The sequence below is a fragment of the Esox lucius genome, chromosome 15 (genome assembly GCF_011004845.1).
Source record: "Esox lucius isolate fEsoLuc1 chromosome 15, fEsoLuc1.pri, whole genome shotgun sequence".
Taxonomy (NCBI): domain Eukaryota; kingdom Metazoa; phylum Chordata; class Actinopteri; order Esociformes; family Esocidae; genus Esox; species Esox lucius.
Window position 1 is genome coordinate 20,611,814 of NC_047583.1, and position 26,229 is coordinate 20,638,042.

Here is a 26,229-nt window from a genome sequence, read left to right on the forward strand (position 1 = left end):
GGTGGTGGCATCATTATGCTGTTGGGATGCTTCTTTCCAGCAGGGACTGGGTATCTTTTTAAAAATAATTGCAAGATAACCTTCTCCAGTCTGCTACAAAACTGAAGCTAGGGAGGAAATTCACCTTTCAGCAGTGCAGTCAGTGCTTAATTTGTGCCGGATCCAGTCAGATCCAGATCCGGGACTTGGCAACTCTTACTCGGTACTACTGGGACCTGCACATAATTTGATGGATAGTCTTATTGGTATTAATAAGTATAAAACATTAGAGTTTGACCAACAATGTGGTAAAAAATAACAAAAATATATCTAATAGAAAAACAGAACTGCATAGTCATGCCATACAGTACGCGGCAATAGGGCTGTCAAAAGGGCATGTGTTTACCAGCTGTGGTGGAATACTGAGAGTTAGCTAACATTTGACATAATGTCTAAAAGACAGATTTTCCAAAAAAGTATCTTTCCATAATCTCTGGTAGTCTTGATGACTATGATCCAATAATTTTTATGTGATGATGTAGTTAACTAGGCCTATCTATGGATTGGTTGCAATGCTTGAATTATGATAAGAGATGAGTTTGGTTGTTGGTGTCCCATAATTTAATAATGTGGGCACAGATATGTTTTGGCAGTAATGACAGTTATGGGTGTGTTAAAGCATTGTATTCATTATATTTATCTTTTCTGCTTGTTTTGCCATTATTTCAGCATGGCGCTGCTGTTATAATTTGTTCGACCCGGCACCTTGTTCCTTCCTAAGATTTACAGAATCTGCATTCACTTTGTAATCCGGGACCTCTACATATACAAATGAAGCACTGAGTACAATGATCTCAAGCAAAAGGCTAAAGCAATATTTGAGTGGCTCCAGAACAAAAAGGTGAACTTCTTATGGTGGCAAAGACAAAATGAGTTTCCCGGTCCCATTGAGAAACTGTGGCACTGTTTGAAAATTGAAGTCCCCGAGCATCATCCAACCAATTTGAGCAACTTGGAAATCTTGTGCATACCTAACAATGTTATAGTGCAAAAGGTGGCTCTATGAAATATTAATATAAGGGAGTTGAATACTCATGCAAGCAACATATTAACCCTCCTATTATGCTAAAAAAAAATTACATCCATTATGTTATGGGTCAAATTGACCCGCACAGTTTAAACACACTCAAGACAGTCAAATAATTAAGTAAATACAGCAACAACTTTATTTTGTCTTATCAGAAATTTCAGAAAGTAGAAATACAAGACATTTAATTAAAAAAAATATATTTAAGAACTATTTGTTAAACATATTTCCTTTCTCACAAACAAGATTTTTCAGTTTCCTCAAGTAGGCTTTTTCCCCCCTATTGGTCAATATTATCCCTTCAGTCTTTCTCTCCACATGTTGAACACAATATGTGTGTGTGCTTTCTGCAGATGTATTTATTGCATTCTACACAAGTGGTGCTTGTTTTACTGTCTTGTCGAGGGGGGCAGAGCTGGCATCTTTTCCGTTTCTTGCCACTGCCTGTATCCACTGGATCCATTTCTGGTTGATTGGAGGCATGTCTTGATGGTCCAGCTAGAACTTTCTGGATGGCAGATGCAGCTGCTGTTGACCGAGGAGGCCAGACTCTCCTCTGGATCTTGGGAGTGATGAGAGCTTTGCCAAGCTCCTCTAGGAAAAGCCGTCGTCAGTACAATTTGCCACCATTTCATTGCTGGTTGATTTCAGTCCACAGGACATAGGCATTGTAAGCAGACACATCCACAATGTTGTAGAAAATCACCAAAGACCAGCAGGCAGTCATGCGCTGACAACTATATGTTGCTGTGACTTTATCCAAATTGTCAACTCCTCCTTTGGTGGAATTGTAGTCCAGTATGATTTGTGGCTTGATGTCCTCTCTTGCGCTCAGCGATGCATCTTTGTGCATTGTGCTCATTACAAGAACATTCTTGTTCTTCTTTGGGCAGTATGAAACGACAGTTGCGTTTTCAGAGAAAGCTAATTTAGAGGAATGATCCGATCCAGTGGCTTCCAGTTCTCTTGAAACACACGACTCCCCTCCAAGTTGGTCATGTCCAGTACAATCTTCTCTATTGCTAGGGGTAAAAAGAGCTCAAAAGCTGATTGTATGTAATCGACTCAAGTGACAGAAAATCGTGTAGGTCCTGGAACCATTTTTATTACATTGGAAGCTGAGTCTACCTTGACTTCGTTGTGGTGACGGTGACCATTCAATATGACCATCTTTAGACTTCCATATCTTCTCTTCTCTTGATGATGGTTGTTGCATGCTCTCTCTCTCATCTGATGGAGGGGATGGTACGGCAGACTCCTCCTCTGAATCCTCTTCACTGAAGACAAAATCTGGATCATCAACAGCATTATCATCTATTTCTGAAATGTTCTGTCTCTGAAACCTCTTATTTTTCACTGTGAAAGTCCAGAATATGTGATAAGACTTCATTGATTGAAAATCTTTTGGAGGTCATTTTTGAGTGTCTGTGTCAGTGACCTGGTACTCTCACATTGAGGAGAAGCTTGGGAACACCCAAACACAATTCTATAAGTGCAACCAGGACCAGTCAAAACAAAATAAATCAAAGACACTTTTTTTATTTTGCACCTGTGCAAATATATATACACATGAAAGCCTCCGGGTCAAAATGACCCACAACATCATGTTTGTATACAAAATCTACACAGACATTCCACAACACTTCAGTGTGTCCACATTTTGCAGTTATGTTCATGACCCTAAATGAGGAAAAGTCATGTAATTTCATGGCAAAAAATAGTGGTTAACTAGTATTTTAGACAACGCAAAAGTGGAAATGGGTCAAATTGACCCGCAACATAATAGGAGGGTTAAGCTTTTATTTTTCTTACATACAATAAAATTTTAAAAGTTTTAATCTCACACTTGTAATTTAGTAATATCAGACATTCTGAGTATGTATTCTTATATTTTGACGGTATTAAAGCATTTGACAGGCAGTGCATTGAACCCACAACCTTCAGCTCTACAGCTGAGCACCCTACCCACTGTTCTAAATAGGGAGATATTACATTTAGAAGCATGAGTAGTGGGCATACCAACGTTGCTACAGTATTAAATAATTTGCAAAGATTATTGACAAAAAAATATCAAGAAATACCTTTTTTGACTTTGTATTGCAACAAGATGTCAAAAAGTAGTACTTGCAATCCACTGGACACAGCAAATTAGCAAAATAATAAAAAATGAATGGACCAATAGAAAGCTATTGCTAACACTACTGTAATAGGTAAAATCATATTATAGATAAGAAAATACATGTATAGCTTACAGAGCACAGTCAAACTTGACGTAAGAGCTAACTGCCATACATACATGCATTATAAAAGACCTTGCTCTTTGCAAGACACACATTTATTTTCAGCTAATGAACATTGAATTATGTGGAAGGCAGCAGGCAAAAAGAGCCATTTCAAACTTGTTCTTCTGTGGGGTTAGTTTGTTTACCCACTGTGCTCGTGATGTTCCATTCACATGCCATAATTTAATCTTTAAATCTCATTATGACTTCAACTGCTCCATTTCCAGAATAGCATTTCACCAGTCAGTTGATTCCCACCATTTTCAGAGGAGCAAAGTTCTTACACTTTTAAATCTTTCTGTGTCCAAATCCCCTAATTGTTAGTAGTCAACTACAAATCTATACAAATGCTTTTCATTTTTAAGCTTATGATGAATTTATGTTAAATACAAACACACACACACACTTGTACACAAATTGGTAATCTTGTCAAATCTTCAAATTCTTGTCTGAACATTCTGATAAACAGAAGTGTTAAAAACAAATTAAACGGACCACCAAAACATTTTTTAGACTCTATCCCATCATTACATCACTGACTCTATTTGTAATGTTTAGCTGTGAAAGTTGTGAAGTTTACATGGCCTTATTTTAAATCTTTTAGTGATAATCCAAACCCTTTAGTAAATGTGTTTTTCAACAGTGCCATACATTCATGTTTCAATTAGGCTTTTACAACAATAAAAGCATATAAACATGGAATAATGGACAGTGGAATAATATGTTTTATCTTTAGACGCAGAGACTTTCTCAGCACTTTCTGATGTGTAGCTCAGTTGGTAGAGCATAGTGCATTTGGTGCATAATGTGAGTGCTGTGGGTTCATATCCAATATATACTGATTAGCCAAAATACTGCTTTTGCAGACACTTATTATACCAAGTGCTGAACTAATAAATCAGGCTGAATAGAGATTCTCCATTGGGCCTGATTTGTCCAGGACTAAAGGCTTAATCTGTCCCTAAATGACAAAAGCATGAGCTGGATTCAAGTATTTTATACACTCCACATCCGATACAGCATTGTAGTAGGCTGACAAAGCAAAATGTGCAACTGTTCTGTTTCTCTAACTAAACAATAACCACAAAGGCTTTGGGAGACTCCACAGAAAGAGTGCAAAATTAGGGCCACGTGTAAAAATGGGTGAACATCCCCTTTAGGGGCTTTTTGATATATTTTGGGATTATAGGCTCATTTAAATTGAAGATGAACTGCATGCTACCGGACAAATGTGCCTGAGAGTCTTGTTGCCGTAGTCATCTCTCGACAGGTTTTTAGGCTTTCCGGACTCCGAAGTGTTGACGCAGCAGGGCAAGGCGTGCTGCGAGTGGTAGGCATACATGTGATACAGCAGGGGAGGTGTTTTTCTGAAAGAGTTTACAGGAGAGACGTACTGCACCATTTGAAAGCATTTACGCAGCTTTCCTACACAAAGGCGTTTGCCTCTGTTTTCCTTTTTGGGGATATTCGGTGACATTTACGTAAGGATCGGCTCGTGCGGGACAGGACCGCCAGCAGCTTTAGTTTTGACAATGGGGGCTACTGAATCTGCGCCTCAGCGGGAAAATAGCAAGTGTCAAGACGAGAACGCAAAGGTGGAAGAGCAGAGTGGGAACTACGTCCAGGATGGCGAGAGTCCTGATGTCAAGGTAACACTGATTTATAACCGATTGATCTGGTGATAAATTACAGACAGGAAACATTGTTATATTGTGGGTACCGCAAACATTCCATATATTCTGCAGCAGCTCAGGATGTTTTGCTTCTCCTTGGGGATGGTATAGCAGCGGAATATATGGAATGTTTGCCGACAGAGAAATACATCAACAATCACCACATTGTTATAGTAACGAGATACTTTTCTGATCTAATGATAGGTTTCCATTATCCTATTTTAATAAGATAAATAATTCATGTTTCCTGGCATTCAAGTGGAAGGCTTCCAAGTCTAATTAAAGCCACAACAGTAAGTGAAGATTCATCTCAACTGTCTGTGAGGTTTGCTGTCGACCGCAGAAGTAAGATTTAGTTGATTGAAATGCCAAAAGTCCCAGTTCCAAATAGTCTTACAATACTTTGAACTTGATATAGTATCTATTTTCATGGTTTCTAAAGTATTCCACGGGACTCTTATGTACGAGTTAAATAAATTAAATGGCATTGGAAAAGTCTAAATATCAAATGCATTAAATCGTTCACTATTGGAAACATTAATGATGTATTATCTACTATTTCTGAGGCTATTCTAAAAACTTGGAATCTATATACTGTATTTACCTAGTCAGTTGAATCCCACCAATATAAACATTTAAGCTACTAAAGGTAGTGTAAAGGCACCGTAATAACCCTACTGTAGTATTTAGTAGTGTTATATTTTACAGCACTTATTATGGGCAATATACTACAAAACCCCTGAGATGCCTCATCGCTGTTAGTAAGAAGCAATGTAATATTCGTGGGCTCAAACTATTCCTAAAATCATATGAATCATCATCACAATTTATGATTCATATACCACAGGTATGGATTATGGCAGGACATAATGTTTTTCTGTTCAAATTTGCTTGTTAACCAGATTATAATTGCAATATTGCATCTTGGGGGTTTGAAATGCATTGCCGAAATACCATGCTGAATGCTGTGTCCAGTCATTCTGTGACTTGTCTTGCCTAACAACTCTTAGTCTTGGTAGACTCGCCATATACTGTACAACACCACAATCCCTCATACGTAATTGTTTGTATTTACCTTATGGGGTACTCAGTGTATGGTCTATACTTGGCATGTAAAGTTTCTCACTCTTGGTCAGGGCCATCACAGGAATCCTGTGAGGGGCAATTACAGAATATTGTTATGTTGAGGCTCTGCCTCCACTGCACTCTGTATGAAGCTACATTGATTATCTACTGTAGTTATCTACTGAAGTTCTGCTGTGGATGAGCATGAGTCTGTTAGCTGGTTTATTGAGGCCTTACATTTTTAATTAAAACATGTTGTTACTTTTTATAACTTAGCCAACGATGCCATTATACATGAAATAGTTATTTGTAATTTTTTATAGACATTTCACAGTTTAAGACATATGGGTTTAGAACAGATACACAAAAGGGCAGTAACATGAAAAAAAAACGCTAACAGCACAATTAAATAAAACCCCAAAGCTTAGTTTGCACAGGGTATAATCATAATACAGGTAAGCATATTATGTTAATAGAATCCTTATAGCACAAAGACTTATACATCAGGTTCCAAGGAATTTAAATAAGGTTCCCAATATTGATCTGAATGAGAATTTTGCATACATGTGAAATACTCCAGTGGTACCCATCCAAATACTATTTTATGCCACACTTTAATAGATGGGATATTCTCACTAATCCATTTCATGAGACTGTTGTTCCTCACTGCAAAAGTAAGAATGGTGTAACATTTCTGCTAAGGAGACCTAACAGTAATTAAACTGGGTCCCACTCCAAATCAAATCCTAGGATTGTCTCCATCTCATAAAGAAAATTAGACCAGTACCTTTGTAATTCAAAGCACAACCATAAGCAATGTGAATGGGTGCAAGAGGTGTTACATTTAAGAAATTAAGGGGAGAAAGAAGGGGGTTCTTCCCCTGTAAGGTAGAAGTACGAGTCACATCTTTAATACGGCCTCTGCCCCCAAACTGCTCCTTGGGAGCCCTTAAATGCCTCCCCTGATGAGGTCCCAATGGGTGGCAGCTGTCCAGGGGCAGGCCCTGCTAACTGGCCTCGGAAGGTTCTGGAACCTGCCAGCCTTCTGGGTTGGTTCTAGTTTGGAGTTGGTGCGATGCTGATTCAGCGACCAGGGACATGTTTGCACCACAATATATAGCATTTTAATGAATCACCTTTTAATCTTTTAATTTGCAAAGGACAAAATGGAAAAAGATAAAATGTGGTATTTTGTTTCTGGTTATTCATTCTCTTAAGTGACATTCTTTCTGCATTTAGTAAAATCATAGGGAAAAAGAACACAGCCCATGGTTTAATGAAATGTTTACTTGCCTTATGGTACAGTACATGCTGTAATAATAATCAACAAATGGCACAGACAAATGAATGAGGATTAATCATGTAAGTGTATACATATAGTTATAGTTAAAATTGGGCCATTGTTTGATAATTCATTTAAATATATTTTCATGAGACTGTAAGAAGTTATAAGTTCTGATACCAGTAGTTGATTTTGTGTCTTTTATATCATATTTCTAGAGTCTTAGAGCAGTTTGATCTAATCAAATGTGTCATTTTGGCCAACACGGTTTTAACGGTTTTGAAAAAGTGAATTCTAGTTGGACAAAAGTGCTCAAGCCCTCAAGTTACAACAGTTAAGCTAAACTTGTGTGGTGAGGCACTTATGTTAAATTCTTAAAAATACTCATGGGTACATATTATTAATTTATAAGTCCAAAATCAGCTTCCAGCTTCAAATATTGACAAAAAAATACAAATTTTGTTTTAGGAGTATGTACTAGCTACATAGCCACTAGGTGTAGGACCCCCTAACGCAGCCTCAGCACCCACTGTAAAGTTTCTGTCCAACACTGATGCATGTGGGTAATCCGTTTGTCGATTGGTGAGACACACATCATGTCATCCGATGGGCATGCTTTGTCCCTGCGTCGATATCGGTTCAGTTTCACCATGCAACCAACCATTATCAAGATTCCTCATCAAAACCTCTTTCCACTGGCATGACTTGGTTGCACATTGTTTACAAATAGTTAAGTCATGTTTTTTTTCATGATAAGTCTGATGTTTGTGTTTCTCCCCTTGTTTGACTATATCTGTAATTCTCAAAAATCCCATAAGATCCCATCAAGGGTAGTAAAACTCCCAAGGGCCAAAACTGTACCTCATAGCACCATTTTGTCCGTAAGGAAGATGCTATTTTAGGCTCAGGGGTTAGGTTTAGGATTTAAGTTACAGTTGGGGTTTACATTTAAGGTAGTGTCGAGGCAATTCAATTTGTCACTGGCCTGGTCAAAGGTCTGGTTTATGGTTATGAGTTAACGGAAAATAGGATTATATTTTGGTATATGTTTTGTCCCTAAAAGGATAGTGTGTGTACACTGTTTTATTATAAGACCACTTAACAGTAAGGATGGATAGAAACATTACAGAGTAAGCAGCAGCTATGGTCCAGACACTTAAGCCAAGTTACTATAACATGTTTGTATCCCAAATGTACCCATCTAGTTGAATGTAGGTCTAACGTAGTGTACTATATAAGGAATATGTTGCCATTTCGGACAAAGCCTGTAGACAGCTTTCCGGTGCTTTAGCCTACACACTGCAAATGGACACTTTTAGCTTACTCAATACAGACAGACTCTGTTTTAGTCTACTCACTGCAGAAGGCCCTCAAGAAATGAGGAACCCAGGTGCAATGGTTATTTTGTTCTCATGTATAACAGTATTGGTCCAGAACAGTGCAGCAACATTGAACTTTACTAGAAATACCCTACTTTTCTGTGTCATGAGCAGCATTTTGTTTATTACAATGTTATTAAAGAATAAGTGCTGAATTCTATAACTACTTGGGGACATCAGTCAATTACAAGACCAACACTTCTTTCAGTAATAAAACATTTTAATGACTATAGATTTTACTTAGCAATTAAATTATTTTGCTAGTGTAAGCCAGGCCAAATAACTTGATGGATTAATAACGATCTTATTTGGAAGAGTCTAAACCGGAATGTTGGGCAGCTAAACATTCATAATTTTTGTTTTCACCTTCACTTCCTGTCTGAAAGCATTCTGGCACATTCAGTCCACCAATGGCAACCAACAGAAAAATATAGTAGTTCTTTAAATCAACTGTAATACAGTTACTCATGTTCAACAGCAAATAATATCTGCAAATAAGATCTGTAAATTAACTGCGAGCGTAGAAGGACAACTGATTTATTTTACAACCTGATGTTAGATGGTTCTAACAAGTACTATAGGGAGCAAGAGAAACTGTAATACATGGTTCTGTTTTCTTTAAACATTCATTTCAAACTTGACAATGCTATCTAAAAATTCATTATATTTATATAATAGGAAGGGCTAAAATGTCTCCTTCTCTGTTTTAGTTGCTCCAGAAGAATGGACAGGCCTCCGGGCTAAATGAGAAAGCAGAGCAAACTGAGGAGATCAGTGGTTTGTGTGAGGACATGGTTGTTGCAGAAGGTGAGTCATCTGAATTTGAAGACTGTTTGTTTTTGTATAAGAATATAATATTTTTTTGTTCTCCTTAAAAAAAAATCTATAAAGGGATTTGTAAAAAGTCAAATAATTTATATATGATCATTTGTTTGAATCAGGCAGTTATCCAAACATTTAACAGTTTTAAGAATGCTCTATTTGGTTTCTCATTGCAGTTGGTGAGACAAATTCATCAATTGTTTCTCATAAAGAGGAAATTCCAGAGAGGATAGAAACTCTCAGAGAGGAGGTATCACCTCTGGAAAACAAAGATGGTGATGGAAAGGTGTCACCAAATGAAGATGATGAATTATCAACAAACACTGAAAAAGAAGTTAAATTGAATGAAGTCAATAAAAGTTTTAAACATTTCTGTAATTCAATTGGTCTAAAATTCACCTTAAAAAAAGACTCTGAAACAACACCAGAAGTGAGCCCTAAGAAGAGTGTGGTTGAAGGAAGTACTCCAGAGGATATCACTGCAGAAAATGCTGAGGAGAATACCGAGCAGAGTACACCTGAGGATATGACTGATGATACGATTAAAGAATTGTTGGTCAATAAACCAAAAGATCTTGCAGATAATACATTAAAAGAACTTGTTGATGAAAAACAGAAAGAGACAACTGAAGGTATGCTAGAGGAGCCTACTGATAAGCCTCAAAAAGAGCTTTTAGATGATATCCAAGAAATGAAAATCAATGATGCACCATTTGAGGTTGTTAATGACAAACCAGAGGAACCTGCTGATTTTTCTACATTTTGCTCTACATTGACAGACCACACATTTAGGAAATACCTCAATGAAACTACCAAGGAACAGACCCTAGAAATTATAGAACCCAAGGAGGAAAGCACATCTGAAGAACTGGCTAATATAGAGGAAGAGGCAGATAAACCTGCCCCTACAGTTCCGGTAATTGAAGAAATGTCCCCATTCAAACGTTTTTTCTCAATAGGAAAAAAACACAAGCAGGCCAAACAGGAACCCAAGAAAGATTCCAATGTGGAACATAAGGAAGATGTCAAGAAAGAACCTAAGACAAAACCCAATGAGGAACCCAAGGAAGAACTCAATGAAGATCCTAACGATGAAATCAATGAGGAAGTCAAAGAGGATATTATTCTTTCTGTAGAGACAGAAGAACCTGCACCAACTCTTCAAGATGTTGAAGAAATTGTATCTCCAATTAAGAAGTTTTTTACCTCAGGAATCTTTGCTGGTCTTAAGAAAAAGAAAAAGGTTCTAGAAGAGGAAATGTTCAAAGATGAGACTGTTGAGAAGAAACAGGAAATGCAAAGCATTAATGAAACAGAGGGTTTAAACACACCAGAAGAAGCTGAACATGAGCAAGAATTTACAAAAGAGGAGATCAGTCTAGGTGTGGACACAATGTTGGTTCTTGAGAGGGAACACGATGAGAATGAACTTCAAGAAATTGTGGCCACAACATCAGAGGTAATAACAGATTCCCTGACAGCTAAGACATCCATTGTTTCTAAACTCATGAATGTCTTTAAAACTAGTGACAATCAAGAGGATGTTCTTGAAAAGCAGGTAGATAGTAAGGGATTACAGACAATTATCTCAAATGAAGCTGAACGTCTTAGCTCTCAAGAGGATGGTAAAGGTCAAAGATGTTCTGTCTCTGATAATCTTGAAGACCAGTCGCCATCTTGGGGATTTGTAACAGTTGCAACAAAAGAAGCTGGAATCAGTGAAGCGGAACTTCTCAGTTCTCAAGAGAAAACACAAAGTGTGGAAAGGCTTGAACTACAGTCTCATTCTTGGGGATTTGTCACTGTTACAGAGGATTTACCTGAAGAGGATTCAGTCCCAGAGATATTACTAAACTCAAATGAGGTTAAACCTCTTAACTCACAAGAGAAAGCTAAAAGCCAAGAAAGTCCAGTCCAGGATATTTTTGATGAGCAGTGTCCTTCTTGGGGTTTCCATACAGTTATCTTAAATGATGTTGAAATTCTTAGCTCACAAGAGAAAGACAAAAACCAAGGAAGTCCACTCAGGAAGCTCTTATCTGGGGCAGGTTTAAAGAAGCTTTCTAGGAAGCGGAGAGGTATGAAATCAGACGAATTGACCGGGTCTGGTGAGCATGTTGCAGAGGATCTACTGTCATCCACAGAGTCAGCAGAGTGTCAGAGAGGAGAGAGTCCTTCTTCTTTGCCTGAAAAAGTTGCAGCAGAGGTAAACATGTCTGCTCAGGTAGGATCAAGCCATGAATCAGATGGCGATGTAACTTCTGATGGTGAAAGGAAGAAGGATGGGACCTGGACTTCGTTAAAAAAACGAATGACACCAAAAAGACATGCCAAAAGATCTTCTGAAAGTGACGATGATTTAGGACTTGTAGGTTCAAGTGAAGGTGAGAAGGAACTAGAACTTAGCACAGAAGAGCCCAAAAAGAAGGTAGACATATCTGTTTCATGGGAGGCGCTCCTATGTGGATCTGCAAAGAAGAGGGGCTTACAAACGTCTGACTCCGAGGAAGAAGCACCCAAAAAGGAAGGTGAAACACTAAGTGAACGTGGAAACACTGAGTCTCCACTGGACAGTTCTCAGGAGGGAGGTAATGAAGGGGAATCTACATGGAAATCCTTTAAAAAGCTGGTCACCTTGAAAAGGAAGGCAAAAACTGAGGAAACTGGCAAAGTTAACTTATCCGAGCAGATGCCGTCTGACAGCGAAATTGCCAAAGATGAGTCTTCATTTTCTCTAAAGAAACTCATACCTGGACGCAAAAAGCAAAAGCATGGGAGAAAGGAGGAAACAATTTATTTTGACGAGGCGGATAAGGATGCTGAATCGGATGATGAGGAGGACTCTGAAACACCAGCAGTGGTCCCTATCTCTGAGTTTGATGCAGAAGAACTTGGAGAGAAACAAAACAATTTAACTGAGGCTGTTATAGAAACTGTATTACACATAATAGAAGATGAAACATTGCCAAATGTCTGTAGTTTGGCCATTGAATCTTCCATACCCAAAAACACCCTGTCCACTGATGCCACGAAGACTCAAGCTGAAGACACAGTGAAACAGTTGGCTCAATCAACATCCACAGACTTTGAGGACCCTACAGAATTTATAAGTAAACATCAGCAACTCAGTGATATACCTGAGGAAGGTATAATAGAGGAGACCATTGTCACACAATTGTCTACTGCTGAAGAAGCCACACGAGATGATACCATAGCAGAGGACCTAATAGAGTTGACATCTGAAGCAGTCACTGCCCCAGAACCTCAAGATGAAGAAACAACAGAAATGGTCTCAGCAGTGTCACAGTTAACAGATGAATCCCCCAAAACATCAGGCAACACAACACCTGTACCACTAGAATACGAGTTAAAGGACACAGTGGTACTTCTGCATGAGGCTGTGGAAACTATTAGTGGAACTTCAACTCTCTTATTGGTAACTACAAAAGACCCACATCTGGAAGCCATAGCCAAATCAGTTTCTTCACAAATATTCAACACACCTAAAGAGATGGAGGCAACCGTTTTAATGGCTGAGGAAAAAAATGCTTCTCTTAAGGTAAGCACAAATGAAGCATCTCAAGAAATAAATGATTATGATGAAAGCCCAGTAACTATGGTAGAATGTCTATCTGAAATCAGTGAGGTAGTACCCACTGAGTTGGCATCTGGAATTACAGAAAAGTTTGATGCTTCAGGGATTGCTACTGATGAGATACAAAAAGATGAAAATGAATCATTTCCAATTGTGCAAATAGAAACAGAAATCTTAGATGTGTTTGTCACTGACAAACCTATGTTAAGACAGCCTCTCACGGAGGACACTTGTGAAGAACACAAGGAGGAATTCCTGGATGTTGCCCAGAATGCTGCAGACATTGAGAATGCACCCGTTGTAGAAACAAACACTTGTGATGTTCAAGATGTCACAGGTGCAATTCCTGATGTTCCATTGTCAGAACTGTCTGATGTTCTAGAATCTGCGATTGCTATAGTGGCACCAGTTGAATCCACGCAGAAAATGGATCCTGTGGGCCCTCTAAGACCAGTCGAAGAGATAAGACCAGTACATGTTGCCGTGGTAAATTCAGAAGTGAGTGTAACTCAGGTTCAAGGGAAGGTTGTAGCAGAAGACTATCCACAGCCTGATACAGAAAGTCCAAATGTGTCGGTCACAGAAAAGTGTTTCTTCATACAGCCTCTTATGGGAGTCATTGTTGAAGATGAGAAAGAGGAGATCATGGATGATGCGCAGAATGCTGCAGCAATTGAGAATGCATCAGTTGCAGAAACAACAAAATGTGAGGTTCACGATGTCACAGCTGCAATGCCCGACATTTCCATTTTAGGACCATCTGACCATACTGAATCTTTCATTGCCATAATGGCTCCTGAAATAGAATTCCCAAAGAAAATGGATCCTGTGGGTTCTCTACAACCACTCAAAGAGATAAGATCAGTACTTGTTGCAGTTGAAAATTCAGAAGAGTGTGTAGCTCAGATTGAACGCAAGGTTGTGACAGAAAACAATCCACAGCCTGATACAGAAAGTCTGGAAGTGTCGGTCACAGAAAAATATATCTTCATACAGCCTCTTACGGAGGTCATTGTTGAAGAAGAGAAAGAGGAACTCATGGATGATGTACAGAATGCTGCAGCAATTAAGAATGCACCAATTGCAGAAAATATCAGATGTGCGGTTCAAGATGTCACAGCTGCAATGCCTGACATTTCAATCTTAGGTCTGACTGACTGTACTGAAAGTTTGACTGCCATAATGGCTCCTGAAATAGAATTCCCAAAGAAATTGGATCTTGTGGGTTCTATGGTTGAAGTAGAGGACATGGTTCTGATCAAGAATGTGACATCAGCACAGATTGTTGATGACCATGCACTCCAAGTACAAGTGACGGATGCACAGCTAAAGTCAGTTGAAGAAATTGTTAATACAGCCCTACAAGTGGGTTCAACAGATGTCAATGATAAAGAGATTCTGGTTCAAAAGATGGAACCTGAGTTTGAATCAGCTGAAGCAAATGTTGCAACCATTCTTGAGGTCAGCTCAAGTGATGATCAAGTGATTACAGTACAAATGACAGATGCAGAACTAAAATCTGCTCAAAAAATTGCTTATAATGTCCTTGAAGTGGGCTCAAAGAATGTCAGTGATCAAGAAATTGTACAAAAAGAGGTGGATGCTGAGATTGAATTGGCCAAAGCAAATATTGAGACAACCCCTGAGGTAAACTCAAGTGATGATCATGAAATTAAAGTTAAGGAGGCAGATCCAGAGCTAAAGTCTGCTCAAGTCATTGATAACACTTTGCTCAAAGTGGACTCCACAGATGTCAGTGATCAAGAGTTTCTAGTAAAAGAGTTGGACGGCAAGATTGAACTGGCTGAAGCAAATATTGAGACAACCCCTGAGGTAAGCTCAAGTGATGGTCATGAAATGACAGTAAAGGCGGCAGATCCAGAGCTAATGTCTACTCAAGACATTATTGACTCTTCGCACAAAGTCAGCTCAATTGATGTGAATAATCACTCGATTGTAGTACAACAGATGGACGCTGAGATTGAATTGGCTGAAGCCAATATTGACACAAACCTTGAGGTTGGCTCAAGTGATGGTCCTGAAATTACAGTAAAGGCAGCAGATCCAGAGCTAAATTCTGCTCAAGTAATTGAAGTAATTGTTGACGCTTCGTTCAAAGGGGACTCAACTGATATCAGTGATCACTCGATTGTAGTACAACAGATGGACTCTGAGATTGAATTGGCTGAAGCAAATATTGCAACAATTCTTGAGGTTCGGTCAAGTGATGATCAAGAGATTACAGTACAAATGACAGATGCAGAACTAAAGTCTGCTCAAGTAATTGTTGATAATGTCCTTGAAGTGGGCTCAACAAATGTCAGTGATCAAGAAATTCTACAAAAAGTGGTGGATGCTGAGATTGAATTTGCTGAAGCAAATATTGAAACAACCCTTCAAGTCAGCTCAATTGATGGTCATGAAATAACAGTAAAGGTGGCAGATCCAGACCTAAATTCTGCTCAAGTAATTGAAGTAATTGTTGACACTTTGCTCAAAGTGGACTCAACTGATGTAAATGATCACTCTATTGTAGTACAAAAGATGGACTCTGAGATTGAATTGGCTGAAGCAAATGTGACAATTCCTGAGGTCGGCTCAAGTGATGATCAAAAGATTACAGTACAAATGACAGATGCAGAACTAAAGTCTGCTCAAGTCATTGTTGATCATGTCCCTGAAGTGGGCTCAACTGATGTCAATGATCAAGAGATCATAATAAAAGAGGTGGATGGCGAGATTGAATTGGCCAAAGCAAATATTGAGACAACCCCTGAGGTAAACTCAAGTGATGATCATGAAATTAAAGTTAAGGAGGCAGATCCAGAGCTAAAGTCTGCTCAAGTCATTGATAACACTTTGCTCAAAGTGGACTCCACTGATGTCAGTGATCAAGAGTTTCTAGTAAAAGAGTTGGACGGCAAGATTGAACTGGCTGAAGCAAATATTGAGACAACCCCTGAGGTAAGCTCAAGTGATGGTCATGAAATGACAGTAAAGGCGGCAGATCCAGAGCTAATGTCTACTCAAGACATTATTGACTCTTCGCTCAAAGTCGGCTCAACTGATGTGAATAATCACTCGATTGTAGTACAACAGATGGACGCTGAGATTGAATTGGCTGAAGCCAATGTTGACACAAACCTTGAGGTAAGCTCAAGTGATGGTTCTGAAATTACAGTAAAGGCAGCAGATCCAGAGGTAAAGTCTGCTCAAGTAATTGAAGTAATTGTTGACGGTTCGTTCAAAGGGGACTCAACTGATGTAAGTGATCACTCGATTGTAGTACAACAGATGGACTCTGAGATTGAATTGGCTGAAGCAAATGTGACAATTCCTGAGGTCGGCTCAAGTGATGATCAAAAGATTACTGTACAAATGACAGATGCAGAACTAAAGTCTGCTCAAGTCATTGTTGATCATGTCCTTGAAGTGGGCTCAACTGATGTCAATGATCAAGAGATCATAATAAAAGAGGTGGACGGCGAGATTGAATTGGCCAAAGCAAATATTGAGACAACCCCTGAGGTAAACTCAAGTGATGATCATGAAATTAAAGTTAAGGAGGCAGATCCAGAGCTAAAGTCTGCTCAAGTCATTGATAACACTTCGCTCAAAGTGGACTCCACTGATGTCAGTGATCAAGAGTTTCTAGTAAAAGAGTTGGACGGCAAGATTGAACTGGCTGAAGCAAATGTTGACACAAACCTTGAGGTAAGCTCAAGTGATGGTCTTGAAATTACAGTAAAGGCAGCAGATCCAGAGCTAAATTCTGCTCAAGTAATTGAAGTAATTGTTGACGCTTCGTTCAAAGGGGACTCCACTGATGTCAGTGATCAAGAGATTCTAGTAAAAGAGTTGGACGGCAAAATTGAACTGGCTGAATTAAATATTGAGACAACCCCTGAGGTAAGCTCAAGTGATGGTCATGAAATTACAATAAAGGTGGCAGATCCAGAGCTAAAGTCGGCTCAAGTAATTGTTAACACATCGCTCAAAGTAGACTCAACTGATGTAAATGATCACTTGACTGTAGTACAACAGATGGACTCTGAGATTGAATTGGCTGAAGCAAATGTTGCAACATTTCCTGAAGTCGGCTCAAGTGATGATCAAAAGATTACAGTACAAATGACAGATGTAAAACAAAAGTCTGCTCAAGTAATTGTTGATAATATCCTTGAAGTGGGCCCAACTGATGTCAGTGATCAAGACATTCTAGTAAAAGAGGAGGACGGCGAGATTGAATTGGCCAAAGCACATATTGAGACCACCCTTGACGTAAGCTCAATTGATGATTATGAAATTACAGTAAAGGCAGCAGATGCAGAGCTTATGTCTACTCAAGCAATTGTTGACACTTTGCTCAAAGTGGGCTCAACTGATGTCAGTGATCAAGAGATTATAGTAAAAGAGGTGTACGGCAAGATTGAATTCGCTGAAGCAAATATTGAGACAGCACTTGAGGTAAGCTCGAGTGATGGTCATGGTCATGAAATTACAGAAAAGGTGGCCGATCCAGAGGTAAAGTTTACTCAAGTAATTGCTGACACTTCGCTCAAAGTTGGCTCAACTGATGTAAATGATCTCTCGATTGTAGTACAAAAGATGGACGCTGAGATTGAATTGGCTGAAGCCAATGTTGACACAAACCTTGAGGTAAGCTCAAATGATGGTCCTGAAATTACAGTAAAGGCAGCAGATCCAGAGCTAAATTCTGCTCAAGTAATAGAAGTAATTGTTGACACTTCATTCAAAGTGGACTCAACTAATGTAAGTGATCACTCGATTGTAGTACAGCAGAAGGACTCTGAGATTGAATTGGCTGAAGCAAATGTTGCAACAATTCTTGAGGTCGGCTCAAGTGAAGGTCATGAAATTGCAGTACAAGTGGTAAAAGCAGAGCTAACAGCTGCTCAAGTAATTGTTGATAATGTGCTCAAAGTGGACTCAACTGATGTCAATGATCATGTGATTATAGTACAGGAGATTAAATCAGCAGAAGAAAATGTTAAAACAGCCCATGAAGTGGGCCCAAATGATGATCAAGCAATTACAATACAAGTGAGAGATACAGAGCTAAAGTATTCTCAAGTAATTGTTGATAATGTTCTTGAGGTGGGCTCAACTGATGTCAATAGTCATAAAACAGTAGTGCAACAGATGGATGCTGAAATTAAATCAGCTGAAGAAAATGTAGAGACAACCCTGGAGGTGTGCTCCAGGGTTCAGCTCCAAGATCACGAGATTACAGTACAAGTGGCGGATGCAGAGTTAATGTCAGCTCATGCAATTGTTGATAATATGCTTGAAGTGGGCTCAACCAATGTTACTGATCATGAAATCCTAGAACAAGACAAGGATGTTGAGAGTAAATCAGCAGAAGCAACTGCTCATTCAGTGCATGACGTTGTCTTAACTGATGTCAAGAGTCACGAGATTCAAATACTTGTGACGGATGCAAATGCTGAGGTGGGGTCAGCTGAAGCTATTGTGGAAACAGTACATGAAGTGATTTCCTCAATGAACGCTAAAGAGGTCATAGATGTATGTGACAAAATGGAAGATGAAAGAAAGGTTTGTAATGCCACTAAGGAGATTGTGGAAGACATATTTGAAGAGGCAATTATAACTCAAGAAATCTTCCAGCATGTACAGCCAAACTCAACAGAAGCTGCCGCTAATGGTGTACTCCAGTCAAGAAAAAAGTCTGAAGTTGAATTAACAAGCGAAGCAGAAGGTTCTAAACCACCAGATAGTAAACATGTAATTGCAGTTACAACTTGTCAAGGACATCAATTTGTAGCTGCACAGGTGCAAAAGAACATTACTTTATTTGAAAAGTATTTAGAGCTTAATACTATGGTAAATAAGCAAGAACCTTCAGACAAAGAAAATGATCTCCCAACTGCTGTTCAAGTTGATATTTGTGAAGATAGAACATTTACAGTGTCCAATTCTGAGGTTGACAAAGTACCACATGAATCAGTTCCAAATACCTTAACAAAGTCCTGTTCACAAGATGTGCAAGAAGTTCATGGACAAAAGGCTGAATGTATTCATGCTTTTGAAGTAGATCGAGCCACTGATGATTCAGACTCATTTGGGGAGCAAAAAAAGGATCTGTTGGGAATGGTAGTTGAATCGGCAAAGGAATCAGTAGAATCATTTGAAAAGAGATTATCTATTGAATCCCATGTCCATATTCATCTCCACATTCAACCCAGAGATGCTGGAGTGGGGTCTGCAGGGTTGGATTTATCCCCTCTTGCTATTTGGCCACCTCCAAGTACTATTGTGGAAGATTCATCAAAAACTGACCGTGTTCCTAAAGAATCAACCGAAAGTACTCCATTCTGTGAAGTTAGTAAAAATGAGCAAAACATTTACGCTGCCACTTCTGTCCCACTGCATATCCCTCCAGCACTACTAGACATGCCTCCTGCCCCACTACATACTCTGCCTGAACCAGCGCTGTGCACCATAAACCCTGAAATAGAACAGCAAATGACTAATGTTATAGAGTCAATTCAACACATAGAGGATGAGAATGACCAAGAAGTGTGGCAGGATGCTGAGGAAGATTTTGGCACTGTAAATTCCAATGTCTTTGAAGTTCCAAGCAACAAAACAGATGATGGTGCAGAGGAGACCCTGCAAAACATTGAAGAGATATTTGATATTGCACTTGAGCCTCAAAGCTTTCTGTCCGGAGGGGAAATCTAATAAGACTGTAAACAGCCCAGCAAACTGATGTTTCATGACCTGGTAAGTCTGTTCCTTAAGTATATTATCACTGTACTGTGGATTTAAAGGAGAATTTCACAACAGTATTTTTAACTTGATGTTAGATGTTATTTACATCCATAAACTGTGAATAGATACGTAGTCCCCCATTGTAGGAAACTAGAAGTAGGGGGGAAAATGAACTTTATCATTAGGGACCCCAAAAAGCATTTATTTTGTCACCACTGGATAAGAAAAAATATTGTGGCTTGTTTAAGAGTCAAAGGCACCGAAATCCTCAACTCCATATTGGTTTGGTTGAAAGTAACAGAAGAGGACCTAGGGTCTAACCATAGAGGGCGGAAAGTAAAATGTATTCACAATAATGTTGCTGGCGTCGTAAATGTTTGAATGGTGGTCAGTCATCATTAGGCTGTACTGTAGCCAACTTGAAACAGCCAACTAAGGATTGTTAAAGTACAACTAAGCGACATATCAGAACCATTAACAGATATTTTAACCTTCTGTAAGGTACACCTTGTACTTGAAAATAGTCAAGGGTAGCTTCACAAAATAACAAATCATGCAAAATCAGGTAGACTGCAGGCTACACAACATAAGCAGCCATCTCACTTTTTCTGGTAGAGGCGTCATGTAACCATCATGTAAATCTAAATTTCAGTACATTTTGTGGATGTCATTCTAAAATGCTTTACAGGGATGAACACTGTAGTAAGTCTACTCACCACAAGAGACATGTCATTGTTTTGTGGTGTAAAATTGGATTAATGTGTATCATTTTGAAACAAGAAAAGGCATTTGAAATACATCAACAAAACAACAAAAAATCTGGGGCTATAACCCAGACAAATTTTTTTTTTTAAATCATCATCGCGTATTGTACTTCATAGTGATACATTTCTAAATATGGCTATATATAATTTTCTGCATCTTAAATGATCTGGGTATGTCCTGACTGTAACAAGGGCACATATGGGTGTACTTCTACTACAGTATATTAACAAGCAGGTTTATGCTGTTGCAGTATAGCCATTAGCTAGGCGCCAGTACTAAGGCCAAAGGCCCTTTCAAGGTGGTATAGCGACAGATGAAGCTGTACAATACATTGTAAAGTAATCATCAACACCTTGGAGCAATTGTGTGGTTTTATGACATTTTTTAATAATTAACATTGTTTTTAGGACCCTTTGAAAAAACATCAGAATTTTGCCTGTTTTGGGATTCTCCTTTAAGTACTAGGTTTTTACTGAAGTAATCTCCTCCTGAATTCTTTTCTAGGTATAGTTTTATTAAATTTAAATGAGTGCTGGATTTCCAGAGAACTCTTGAAAGACAAGATTGATGCCCATACATGAAGGATGACCTAACACAATCAATTGAGGTGAAATTGAAGGCATACATTTTCAAGCAAATGTTTGCATTTTGAGAAATATTTCAACTTTTTGAATACATTAATGTTGCAGTGCTATTGAATCAAAGCTCAAATGTATAATAATAATAAAAAAAATGTGTTAAGGAACCATGTTACATTATCTAAAATGTACAGGATTACAAATCTAAGATTTTATCCTGTTTGTTATTTGAACCCAGAGTCAAAATAAATTATTGTATGGTGACATTGGGTATTCGTTGGGTAAAATGTATAATAAAAAAATAAAAAAAGTTTAATTTAAAAACAATCATATTGTTTGCACAAGTATTTTTCCCAAGTGGTGTGGAAGCACCCCGTTTACAGATCTCTGAAGGAAACTGTTTCTTTACCATTGGCTTCAACTTGTGGACCATTCATTTTACAGTAAAATTTTCTGGATAGAAAACCCACAGTAAAATAATTATTTACAATGGGGTGAACAAGTATTTGATACACTGCCGATTTTACAGGTTTTCCTACTTACAAAGCATGTAGAAGGAAATTTTTTTTATCATAGAGTGGCGGTATCTAAAACAAAAATCCAGAAAATCACATTGTATGATTTTTAAGTAATTAATTAGCATTTTATTGCATGACATAAGTATTTGATACATCAGAAAAGCAGAACTTAATATTTGGTACAGAAACCTTTGTTTGCAATTACAGAGATCATACGTTTCCTGTAGTTCTTGACCAGGTTTGCACACACTGGAGCAGGGATATTGGCCCACTCCTCCATACAGACCTTCTCCAGATCTTCAATGCTCTTACTGAGGGAACAGATCTCGCGATACATGGCCTCATCCATCCTCCCCTCAATATGGTGCAGTCATCCTGTCCCCTTTGCAGAAAAGCATCCCCAAAGAATGATGTTTCCACCTCCATGCTTCAAGTTTGGGATGGTGTTCTTGGGGTTGTACTCATCCTTCTTTTTCCTCCAAATACGGCGAGTGGAGTTTAGACCAAAAAGCTCTATTTCTGACTCATCAGACCACATGACCTTCTCCCATTCCTCCTCTTGATCATCCAGATGGTCATTGGCAAACTTCAGATGGGCCAAGACATGCGCTGGCTTGAGCAGGGGGACCTTGCGTGCGCTGCAGGATTTTAATCCATGATGGCGTAGTGTGTAACAAATGGTTTTCTTTTAGACTGTGGTCCCAGCTCTCTTCAGGTCATTGAGCAGGTCCTGCCATGTAGTTCTGGGCTGATCCCTCACCTTCCTCGTGATCATTGATGACCCATGAGGTGATCTTGCATGGAGCCCCAGACCGAGTGAGATTGACCGTCATCTTGAACTTCTTCCATTTTCTAATAATTGCGCCAACAGTTGTTGCCTTCTCACCAAGCTGCTTGCCTATTGTCCTGTAGCCCATCCCAGCCTTGTGCAGGTCTACAGTTTTATCCCTGATGTCCTTACACAACTCTCTGGTCTTGACCATTGTGGAGAGGTTGGAGTCTGTTTGATTGAGTGTGTGAACAGATGTCTTTTATACGGGTAACGAGTTCAAACAGGTGCAGTTAATATAGGTAATGAGTGGAGAACAGGAGGGCTTTTTAAAGAAAAACTAACTGGTCTGTGAGAGTCGGAAGTCTTACTGGTTGGTAGGTGATCAAATACTTATCATGCAATAAAATGCAAAATAATTATTTAAAAATCATACAATGTGATTTTCTGGATTTTTGTTTTAGATTCCGTCTCTCACAGTTGAAATGTACCTATGATAAAAACAGACCTCTACATGCTTTGTAAGTAGGAAAACCTGCAATATCAGCAGTGTATCAAATACTTGTTCTCCCCACTGTACCTGTGAATGTTGGAGTGGCTCAAGAACAAAATGGTAAATGTCCCACAAAGGCCCAGTCAAAGTATTGATGCCAATCCCATTGAGAACATATGGCCTTATTTGAAAATTGTTGTCCACAAGAATTGTCCAACCAACCTCAACAACCTCGAGCCAATCTGCCATGAAGAAGGGGTCAAAATCACTATGTTTTTTTTGTTTTTGCAAAGTGGGTACATACTTACCAAAAGGTTTAAAGCTGTAATTGCAGTGAAAGGTGGTCTACAAAATAATAATGTGTAGTGGTTGAATATGTATGCATGCAACACATTTCAGTTCTTTCTGACATAAAACCTATGTCACCTTACAATAATTGATTTTGAGAGTGTTTTAAAATATCTGAATTTCAATGTACCTTTTCTAATTCAGTTAAAAGGTGAGAATTGGTCAGCAGATTGAATACATTTGCAAGGCGCTGTATATCATATTTCTGTTTTAATGTTAAGAAAATGTTGTTCCCTCCTTTTGCATCAGATATTTGTAGTACACAGTGTGCATACATTCATCAGGCTGTGCCTTTCTTTAGTGTTCATGTAATTTGTGGTTTGAACAGTAGCTTAACATTTATTTTTATCAACATTTAAAACTCACTCACTGCTTACTATAAGATACAAGCAAACCGTGATATGCAGATATGTAAAAAGATTTGACCAATCTTACTGTATATCACAATTTTCTGACAGACAATAAATTGCACATTCCAGTAGCAATAGAACATTTGCTAAGAGGTATGTGTAACAACACTATCATATTGTATTGCATGTAAGTGACATAAATCATTCCTATAAATTGTATCATCAATCATTATCTCATTATGTGGATGAACTACTATATGCAAAGCTTGCAAATGCACTGCAATGGTCATTTTAGAATAACATACTATGAGTATTCTTATTTTAAATGAAAGACAAACCTTTATTTGTATTTTGTAACATGTTAACAGTGGATTGCATAAGTATTTGCTGGATGTTTTCACATTCTACAATGTCAAAGTGAAAATATATTATTAATATATATATATATATATATTAATATATTTTTAAATTAATACACAATGAATTACTCATGTATAGTCATTGTGTAAGTATTCATCTCTTTGGTTAAGGCAAGCCTAAATTTGTTGAGTCAAATCTGCCTTAAAACTCATATCAGAAAAACGGACTGTGTGTGAAATTTGTACATTTGAAATGACCAGTACTCCCTACATAAGGTCCATAAGGTCCAACAGTCAAGTATTGAAACCTGATTCAACAACAAATTCTAGTGAGTAGTTTTGAAAATCTCAAAGAAGGGTAGTGAATGGTGGATGGTTAACAATAAAATATATGACCTTTTGTAAATCTTTAAGCATGGCGAAGTTAATAATTGTGTGATGGAGGATGTACTTAATGATTCAACAATCTAGACACATAAAATATAGATTTTCTGTGAGCATATTGGTGATTTTACACAGCAATAGCACAGTAGCACAGTTAAATCGGTGTTGAGGGGAATAGTTCAACCACATGTTAATGACTGTGAGATAATTACCTAAATGACAGAGTAAAAATAATGCACATATACTGAATAAAAGAGAATATAAATATTCAAAAGCTTACATATTATATGCTTTTTGAACTAACAAAATACTCAAAGGATACAAATTGTAAAAGGAAAACACTGTTTTGGCCAAAATGCAAAGACTTAAATTCAGGACAAATCCAAAACAACACAATATGGATTAACTGCCTCCTTACAAGCATAATGGTGGCTAGGGAGCCAAGTCTGGGGAGCTTTTCAGAAAAAGATTATGCAGATAAGCACAGGCAAAACCCGAATGGAAAACATGCTACAGTCTGTTTTACAGCATAAAAGGTGAATTTAACTCAAGGCCAACATTAGAGTTATAGTGACTTGCCAAGTTCCAGTTTGGACTCATGTCTGTTTTAGAATCTGTGGCAAAATGTAAAAATTGCTGTGTTATGATCCCCAGCCCCTTCACAGAGCCTGAATAGTTTTGGAAAGAATAATGGAAAAAATATTACACAAATTAGACTTACCCAAGAAAACTCGCAAAAGGTCAAAGGTGTCTCCAACATTGCCTGCCATTTTTTATTTTAACTGTGCAATTAAAACATATTTTGTGGACATTATTGGCCAAAAAGTGGAAATTACTTATGCATTCTACTGTGGAACTATATTTTAAGTCACACAGTGGCTTTACTTGTGTTTAATAAAGGTTAAGATTGTAAAACTACAGCAAAATATGGCCTTATATAATGCTTATGCAATGATGCACTTGTTTTTACTCTGTAATTTTATTTGAATATAGGCATTGTTTTTCGAGAGAATGTGGTGGTGAGTTTGTAAGTGTCTGAAGATTTTGGATTTGGTTGTTTTAATAATTCTTTGTTGAATTTTTGTAACAATTATGTTAACCTGATTACCTATGTAGAAATGTTATATTCTTGTTTATCTTAAAATTAAATATTAACTAATAATTAAATGCAAAACATATGTTGCATTGAAAAATGTATATTTCTAAGCTGTTAATTGAATAAATGCAAATCTTTTTATGTGGTCTTGAAAATAAGCTTTGAGGACTTTAAGTGTCGGTATATACACTCACCTAAAGGATTATTAGGAACACCATACTAATAACTGTGTTTGACCCCCTTTCGCCTTCAGAACTGCCTTAATTCTACGTGGCATTGATTCAACAAGGTGCTGAAAGCATTCTTTAGAAATGTGGGCCCATATTGATAGGATAGCATCTTGCAGTTGATGGAGATTTGTGGGATGCACATCCAGGGCACGAAGCTCCCGTTCCACCACATCCCAAAGATGCTCTATTGGGTTGAGATCTGGTGACTGTGGGGGCCATGTCAGTACAGTAAACTCATTGTCATGTTCAAGAAACCAATTTGAAATGATTCGAGCCTTGTGACATGGTGCATTATCCTGTTGGAAGTAGCCATCAGAGGATGGGTACATGGTGGTCATAAAGGGATGGACATGGTCAGAAACAATGCTCAGATGGCATGTAAACGACGCCCAATTGGCACTAAGGGGCCTAAAGTGTGC

The 26,229-nt window shown here is 38.2% G+C and overlaps 1 protein-coding gene across 1 annotated transcript; it reads left to right on the forward strand.

Moving 5' to 3' along the window:
• The first annotated feature begins 4,663 nt into the window (after positions 1-4,663).
• On the forward strand, positions 4,664-21,776 carry LOC109616656. The gene is made up of 4 exons (XM_020053963.3): positions 4,664-4,997; positions 9,458-9,554; positions 9,746-19,932; positions 21,190-21,776. The coding sequence occupies exons 1-3, from the start codon at positions 4,881-4,883 to the stop codon at positions 19,888-19,890; spliced, it is 10,359 nt and encodes a 3,452-aa protein (XP_019909522.3). The 5' UTR covers positions 4,664-4,880; the 3' UTR covers positions 19,891-19,932; positions 21,190-21,776.
• Positions 21,777-26,229: the final 4,453 nt, after the last annotated feature.